General features: G+C 32.1%; 1 protein-coding gene across 3 annotated transcripts in view; it reads left to right on the top strand.

Moving 5' to 3' along the window:
- The first annotated feature begins 374 nt into the window (after nucleotides 1-374).
- The window catches only part of LOC106475422, a 19157-nt gene continuing 10276 nt past the window's right edge, over nucleotides 375-9255 (top strand). For 2 of the 3 annotated variants that reach the window (XR_002608868.1, XM_022379531.1), the window contains exons 1-4: nucleotides 381-398; nucleotides 2357-2478; nucleotides 3389-3457; nucleotides 5562-5609. Coding sequence is in view for 2 of the 3 variants with exons in the window: in XM_022379531.1 (XP_022235239.1) it covers nucleotides 389-398; nucleotides 2357-2478; nucleotides 3389-3457; nucleotides 5562-5609 (249 nt within the window). In the remaining variant the exon portion in view is untranslated. Of the gene's footprint in view, nucleotides 399-1072; nucleotides 1084-2356; nucleotides 2479-3388; nucleotides 3458-5561; nucleotides 5610-9255 lie in introns of all 3 variants that reach the window. The other variant, XM_022379532.1, reaches the window with a different exon arrangement.

Consider the following 9255-nt stretch of genomic DNA (forward strand, 5'->3'; position numbering starts at 1 on the left):
ATATGTAGTTGTGTTATATACAAGTTGTTTTACGTAGTTGTGTTATATACAAGTTGTTATATGTAGTTGTGTTATATACAAGTTGTTATATGTAGTTGTGTTGTATACAAGTTGTTTTACGTAGTTGTTTTGTACAGTTGTTATATGTAGTTGTGTTATATACAAGTTGTTATATAGAAGTTGTTTTATGTAGTTATGTTATGAAAGTTTTAAGTATGAATGAATATAAATCTTTCACTTGTGAGCTAAAGTTAACTTTCTTAGACGTTTGTTGAAAGATATGTTGGTCAAATTTGGACAATGTATAATTTGTAAGATTTATTCATTAACTATAAATTAACAAATTTTGCTAATCTTACTTTTGTTCTTATTTTAGCCATTTGGAAGGATGTATAACGGTAAGTTAAGACTAGTATAGATCTGTTAAGATTATAAGACTAGTATTGATCTGTTGGAGTATAATAGTGTTTGATGAATTTCTGATCATGTATAATGATAAGTTAAGACTAGTATTGATCTGTTGGAGTATAATAGTGTTTGATGAATTTCTGATCATGTATAATGATAAGTTAAGACTAGTATAGATCTGTTAAGAGCATAATAGTGTTTGATGAATTTCTCATCATGTATAAATAAGTTAAGACTAGTATAGATCTGTTAGAGCATAATAGTGTTTGATGAATTTCTGATCATGTATAAATAAGTTAAGACTAGTATAGATCTGTTAGAGCATAATAGTGTTTGATGAATTTCTCATCATGTATAAATAAGTTAAGACTAGTATAGATCTGTTAGAGCATAATAGTGTTTGATGAATTTCTGATCATGTATAAATAAGTTAAGACTAGTATAGATCTTTTAGAGCATAATAGTGTTTGATGAATTTCTGATCATGTATAATGATAAGTTAAGACTAGTATAGATCTGTTAGAGCATAATAGTGTTTGATTCATTTCTGATCAAATGTTTAATATTTCTTGTTATGAGTATTAGCAATTTTTGATTTATCAAAAATTAATGTTTTATAACATAGAAATATTCTCTTATTTTTTTCCTTTCATTGCCTTACTAGATTTTTGTGAGGTACGTATTATTTTTAATTTTCACAACTGTTTTAAAAGATTCTTTACAATAATAGGATATCAGTCTTTAAGAAGATTGTTATCAAGTGTTCTTTTATGTATGGCAAGACAGTCCTATGGAAAGAGTTTTGTCTTTAATGGACTGCTCCTGCCTGTTTTTGAGTGAAACATCGTCTTTCTACATACAGGTCGTAGTCCATAAAAGTAAAAACTTCTGTGTTTACACTGTATAAAACATCCTTAAAACAGCAGTCCCACACACAGTTGATAACTAATTTTATGTTTAGATGTTCAGTGATTGTAATACATACTTTATAATTGCTTTTGACCAATCAAAATTGTATCAAAATAATAACCACAAAGTAGTTTTATATGATTACTACTGTAAGGATAACCACAAAGTAGTTTCATGTGATTACTACTATAGGGATAACCACAAAGTAGTTTCATGTGATTACTACTATAGGGATAACCACAAAGTAGTTTTATGTGATTTATTACTATAGCAATAACCACAAAGTAGTTTCATGTGATTACTACTGTAAGGATAACCACAAAGTAGTTTCATGTGATTACTACTGTAAGGATAACCACAAAGTAGTTTCATGTGATTACTACTGTAAGGATAACCACAAAGTAGTTTCATGTGATTACTACTATAGGGATAACCACAAAGTAGTTTCATGTGATTACTACTGTAAGGATAACCACAAAGTAGTTTCATGTGATTACTACTATAGGGATAACCACAAAGTAGTTTTATATGATTACTACTATAGGGATAACCACAAAGTAGTTTTATATGATTACTACTATAGGGATAACCACAAAGTAGTTTTATGTTATTACTACTGTAGGGATAACCACAGCTAGTTATTATATATTCTCTGATCCTTTATTAGTTTTATCACATGAGTCCTGTATCAGTTTTACTGCTCATGATAATATGAATCACCTCCTCCACTTCCAGAATAAGCTCTTTTGTCTTTGAAATATGATGATATCTTGACATTAATTTATATTAATTGGTTTATGATATGTTTCTATCTGTATTTTTACACAGTATTTGTTTGTTATTTATTTAGTTTCATAAATCTTTAGGCCAAATAAAAAGTACAGTCGTTGATATTAAACACATTTTTACCTGGGTCACAACTTTCCAAAATTGATTAATAACAGTGTCTCTTAAAAATCAAATACCTTTAAGATGATACTTGGTTAGTAATTATGTAAAAGTCTCATTAAAATATTAAGGCTATATTTCCTCTCATTAGAATCAATACAATTGGTGCCAAATGGGACCATCATTTATCAGAATGGCATACCTTGTACTTATCATAATGGAATGGCTTTCTACTCACCTCCCGATTCACTTTATCAAGTGCCACAACAACAGGTAAGTTTTTGCTGTTGGTTGTTCAACTTCTCACTTCTTATACTGTGTATTTTTTATTTTTTCACTTGAGCATAACATTCACAATTTAATCACCTCTGTTGGTCATTATATTTCTCTCTTTAGGCTGTATATTTCAGCCATTTTGACTTTTTTTTTGCTGTAGTATTGTAGTAAAAATGCTAGATAAACTACTAGGATCTGTTATCTGTAAGACTGTAGTTAAAACACTAGATAAACTAAGTTCTGTTAGCTGTAAGACTGTAGTTAAAACACTAGATAAGCTAAGTTCTGTTAGCTATAAGACTGTAGTTAAAACACTAGATAAACTACTAGGATCTGTTATCTGTAAGACTGTAGTTAAAACACTAGATAAACTACTAGGATCTGTTATCTGTAAGACTGTAGTTAAAACACTAGATAAACTAAGTTCTGTTATCTGTAAGACTGTAGTTAAAACACTAGATAAACTAAGATCTGTTAGCTGTAAGACTGTAGTTAAAACACTAGATAAACTAAGTTCTGTTAGCTGTAAGACTGTAGTTAAAACACTAGATAAACTAAGTTCTGTTAGCTGTAAGACTGTAGTTAAAACACTAGATAAGCTACTAGGAACTGTTAGCTGTAAGACTGTGGTTAAAACACTAGATAAACTAAGTTCTGTTAGCTGTAAGACTGTGGTTAAAACACTAGATAAACTACTAGAAACTGTTAGCTGTAGTAATCACCAGGTGAACTACTAAAATAACAGAACTGTATATAAGAATCTTGCTCTTAAGAAAATAGATATTTGGCTGACCTCAGTGTTAGTTGTAGATTGACTGTTCTTGGATTACCATCAAATAGTTCTTTCCATTTTCACCATTAGTTAATTGAGTATATGCATTTAATAAGATTGTTTATAATGTTAAAGGCAGCCTGCCCCATGGTGTATGGACAGCCAGTGTATGTACCTCCACAGCAGTACCAGTATCAGCCTACAGTAAGTATGAAATATTTTAATTAATATATTCTGTAAGTTAGTTATAAGGTAGTATACTGTGAGTAGTAGGTCTTCAGCATTCAAAACTTCATGAAGTATAATTCCATTTCATCATATTTATAATAAAAAGTATGGTAGAACTGATGTTTTAGGATTATACAATCCTTAATCTTTATCTTGTTCATTTTATAACTATATATTCAAGAAATGTTCAAACCCACATATGTATTTTGTGTCTAAGAGACTGGTCCCGACACATTGAACTTTTTGATTTGTTTTTGTTGACTCCAGATCGTATTGTCATTTTTTCTAACAAGATTTGAATATTTTTAGTTTGGCAAAATATTATAATACTACGCTTGACAAAGGACGTGTAAGTCATGCTGTACATTACAGCTTGTGGATCGATACGTGTAAGTCACGCTGTACATTACGGCTTGTGGATCGATACGTGTAAGTCACGCTGTACATTACGGCTTGTGGATCGATACGTGTAAGTCACGCTGTACATTACGGCTTGTGGATCGATACGTGTAAGTCACGCTGTACATTACGGCTTGTGGATCGATACGTGTAAGTCACGCTGTACATTACGGCTTGTGGATCGATACGTGTAAGTCACGCTGTACATTACAGCTCGTGGATCGATACGTGTAAGTCACGCTGTACATTACGGCTTGTGGATCGATACGTGTAAGTCACGCTGTACATTACAGCTCGTGGATCGATACGTGTAAGTCACGCTGTACATTACAGCTCGTGGATCGATACGTGTAAGTCACGCTGTACATTACGGCTTGTGGATCGATACGTGTAAGTCACGCTGTACATTATGGCTTGTGGATCGATACGTGTAAGTCTCGCTGTACATTACGGCTTGTGGATCGATACGTGTAAGTCTCGCTGTACATTACGGCTTGTGGATCGATACGTGTAAGTCTCGCTGTACATTACAGCTTGTGGATCGATACGTATAAGTCACGCTGTACATTACAGCTTTCTCTCACTCAATCTGTTGGTTAGTTTCCACTAAATGTCTTAGCCAAACAATTTTGAATAGAAAAAGTGGAGTACATTCTCACCCCATGTGATGTATTCCAGGAAAAGTACAGAAATATAAAATTCTGGTCTTCTATTGTTGAAAGGCCCTTAAATTTTCTTTCAGTGATGTAATTCTGGGAAGAAAAAAAATCTTGGTATTGTTTTAATCGTTTATTGGCATTTTACCTACTCTCATCAAATCTTTGTTAGCTACAGTTGAGTTGGTGAATGAGCATCTAGAAAATGAGTTGACAAGTTTAATTGTTAACAGTGAAATGGATATAAAAAATAGTATGACATTTTTCACTGTAGTCAAGTTTAACATTTTCATGATCAATCATTCTGGATTAGTCTGTAATATGATTTTTTTTCTTCCAATATTCAGTATTTGGTTTATTTGAATATTTATTGATTTTTTTGTTCTACTGAATTATAATGTGATGTGTATGTATATATATTATAATATACTTTGTATATTTTATTCTCTGGCTTTCTTGTAAGAATAAATTAAAAGAAATAAAAAAAAAAGAGTACTGGTGAGCTGGTTCTAGAGTCTGTTGTAGAGAGCCCTGGTAAAAGTTTTGTAGCAGTTAACTGACTTTTTTTTTCAATTCATAATTACTAAAAATACCATTCACCATCAGGCAAGATCTTATGAATCCTTTCATTCAGTAATATGGAGACATTGTCAGTAATATTGGTTGATAATTGATCAATATCCTGTAGATTTGAAACTTTAACTGGTAGCTAACCTCCTTTACTGGTCATCATGACTGCTACTTGATCTGTTTTTTGCAATTATTATTGCATTATTTATTTTAACCTTTAAAGGCACTACAAGCTGTAATTATTAAACTATTTTTCAAGTATGTTACTCACACTTAGCAGATTTTTTTCTTTGAATGATAAATAAGTGAAGATTTAAAACAAGATCTTTTATTTCTCAAATCCATTAACTATATATTTAATATGTATGTTAATTTTTTTTTCAAAAACTAGAAAATCCTTGTAATATTTTAAAACTACTTTTGACAGTTGTATTATTATCATTATTATGTTTCAGATGTCTCCACAGTGGGCAGCCAGTAATCCGTGGCGGTTGACTCCTACAGTGAGTTTAGTTTTATAAACGTTTTGCTTCTTTGCATGAAGAGTTATTGTCTCTGCAGGGTATTTGTTCGAGTTGTACTAAACATATGTATAATCATGAATATCCAGTTGTGAACCATGATTTACCAGAGTTTGAAGTGTTGATAAGTTTCTAAAAGACAAACTGTTATTAATCATTGTAAGGCAATATGACTAAGTTTAATCATGTTCTGTCACAAACAGTAATACATACCAACTTTCAACATTCATCTCTTACCTCATGCTTCAGTAACAGAACTAGTTTTGTTTGTCTGATAGTGTGGGAAGGCCATGTAGAAACATGGAAACTATTTGTGTTACCAAATGTTAGCTTACAGGTTATATCTGTGATAGTGTTTGACAGTTATATAGAAACATGAAAACTATTTGTGTTACTAAATGTTAGCTTACAGGTTATATCTATGGTAGAGTGTTTGACAGTTATATAGAAACATGGAAACTATTTGTGTTACTAAATGTTAGCTTACAGGTTATATCTGTGGTAGAGTGTTTGGCAGTTATATAGAAACATGAAACTATTTATGTTACTAAATGTTAGGTTATGGGTTATGTCTGTGATAAAGCATTAGGAGTCAATAAAGAAATGGAGACTTTTAATTTTATTAGAAGCTAACCTAGGATGTAGACAGATGTACTAGCCTTTTAGGTTTCACTAGAAGCTAACCTAGGATATAGACAGGTGTACTAGCCTTTTAGGTTTCACTAGAAGCTAACCTAGGATATAGACAGGTCTATCTAGAATCAATGATATACACAGGTGTACTAGCCTTTTAGGTTTCACTAGAAGCTAACCTAGGATATAGACAGGTGTACTAGCATTTTAGGTTTCACTAGAAGCTAACCTAGGATATAGATAGGTCTATCTAGAATCAATGATATACACAGGGTACAGGCCTTTTAGGTTTCACTAGAAGCTAATCTAGGATATAGATAGCTCTATCTAAAATCAATGATATACACAGGGTACTAGCATTTTAGGTTTCACTAGAAGCTAACCTAGGATATAGACAGGTCTATCTAGAATCAATGATATACACAGGTGTACAAGCCTTTTAGGTTTCACTAGAAGCTAACCTAGGATATAGACAGGTCTATCTAGAATCAATGATATACACAGGTGTACTAGCCTTTTAGGTTTCACTAGAAGCTAACCTAGGATATAGACAGGTGTACTAGCATTTTAGGTTTCACTAGAAGCTAACCTAGGATATAGATAGGTCTATCTAGAGTCAATGATATACACAGATGTACTAGCATTTTAGGTTTCACTAGAAGCTAATCAATGATATAGACAGGTGTACTAGCATTCTAGGTTTCACTAGAAGCCTATCAATGATATAGGCTTTTGTTAAATAATCTTTGTAACTTAATACTATATTCAGTTGATGTGAGTTGATGCTTGGGCTTGAAGAATTTCTGGTTACTCATTGTTCAGTTGATGTGAGTTGATGCAGGGGCTTGAAGAATTTCTGGTTACTCAATGTTCAGTTGATGTGAGTTGATGCTTGGGCTTGAAGAATTTCTGGTTATTCAATGTTCAGTTGATGTGAGTTGATGCTTGGGCTTGAAGAATTTCTGGTTACTCAATGTTCAGTTGATGTGAGTTGATGCTTGGGCTTGAAGAATTTCTGGTTATTCAATGTTCAGTTGATGTAAGTTGATGCTTGGGCTTGAAGAATTTCTGGTTACTCATTGTTCAGTTGATGCTTGGGCTTGAAGAATTTCTGGTTATTCAATGTTCAGTTGATGTAAGTTGATGCTTGGGCTTGAAGAATTTCTGGTTACTCAGTGTTCAGTTGATGTGAGTTGATGCTTGGGCTTGAAGAATTTCTAGTTACTCATTGTTCAGTTGATGCTTGGGCTTGAAGAATTTCTGGTTATTCAATGTTCAGTTGATGTGAGTTGATGCTTGGACTTGAAGAATTTCTGGTTACTCAATGTTCAGTTGATGTGAGTTGATGCTTGGGCTTGAAGAATTTCTTGTTACTCTATACAATATGGGCATTAATCATTTATACTGACATATCTTGTACTGTAATGTTGAAGAATGTAGTTTATTTTCCACATACCCAACTGTCTTTTGATCAGACAGATATAATCAATTTATACTGACATATCTAGTACTGTAATGTTGAAACCCTGAATGTTGAAGAATGTAGTTTACTTTCCACATATCCAACTGTTGAAACCCTGAATGTTGAAGAATGTAGTTTACTTTCCACATATCCAACTGTTGAAACCCTGAATGTTGAAGAATGTAGTTTACTTTCCACATATCCAACTGTTGAAACCCTGAATGTTGAAGAATGTAGTTTACTTTCCACATACCCAACTGTTGAAACCCTGAATGTTGAAGAATGTAGTTTATTTTCCACATACCCAACTGTTATTTGATCAGACAGATATAATCAATTTTTGTACCAGTTTGTAGGTCTGTTTATTACCAGACCCTTTTTTTAACTAACTATAAACCAGTACATAATTTTTAAAGTCTAGTAATTTCCATGGCTTTGTGGGGGTTTAAGGTGTATTTACCTTGAGAATACCTCAAAAATTAGAATCTTCATGTGTTAAGAATGGTAGTTTGTTTTATTTGTAGCTTAAGAAAAGTTGTTTGTGGTTTACATTAGTTGTTATTATTAATATTATCATCTGTTTGTGGTTTACATTAGTTGTTATTATTAATATTATCATCTGTTTGTGGTTTACATTAGTTATTATTATTAATATTATCATCTGTTTATGGTTTACATTAGTTGTTATTATTAATATTATCATCTGTTTGTGGTTTACATTAGTTGTTATTATTAATATTATCATCTGTTTGTGGTTTACATTAGTTATTATTATTAATATTATCATCTGTTTGTGGTTTACATTAGTTATTATTATTAATATTATCATCTGTTTGTGGATTACATTATTTCAATTTGTTGTTTTTAGCATCATTCATTTTATAAAATGGTGGTGGTTTGTGTTTGTCATGTAAGCATAGATAGAGAACAAAGCCATGTTATAAAATTAAAAAAAAAAGATTTAAAGAAGAGAAAAACAACAACAAAAAAAGAAACATTGGGTCCCAGGGAATGAAAAATATTGACCAGATATCTGACAGCTGTAGCTTGGCTGCTGTAGATCTGCCAACAAACTGGCTTCCTGCCCACCTCCTCTGTAAGAACAGACAACTATATGCATGGGAATGTTTCTAATTTTTCTTCTACATATCTGCACCCACATGTTTAAAGTAGATCACAGCTACATTAAATGCTAACTTATATCCAGTCCTAGTTCTCTAAATATTGTTGTGTGTGTGTGTGTATATATACATACAGTGAGTGGTCACAAGTAAATAGACACCTAATTTTTCGTCATTTAACTGATTCATGCTAACTAATTTGTGTTCACAGAGCACTATATAAATGAAAATGGTCCGTACACTAATTATCTTGTGTTACAAGATGCCTAGAACTCAAGGTTCTCTCGAATTGTCAGATTTTGTTAGAGGAAGGATAGTTGGTCAAGCAGATGGTGGAATAAGTCAGCAGCAAATTTCACAGAATTTGGGAATCCCGCTTTCGACAGTCAACAGAATCATCGTGCAGTTCAGG

The sequence above is a fragment of the Limulus polyphemus genome, unplaced genomic scaffold (genome assembly GCF_000517525.1).
Source record: "Limulus polyphemus unplaced genomic scaffold, Limulus_polyphemus-2.1.2 Scaffold8554, whole genome shotgun sequence".
NCBI classification, from domain to species: domain Eukaryota; kingdom Metazoa; phylum Arthropoda; class Merostomata; order Xiphosura; family Limulidae; genus Limulus; species Limulus polyphemus.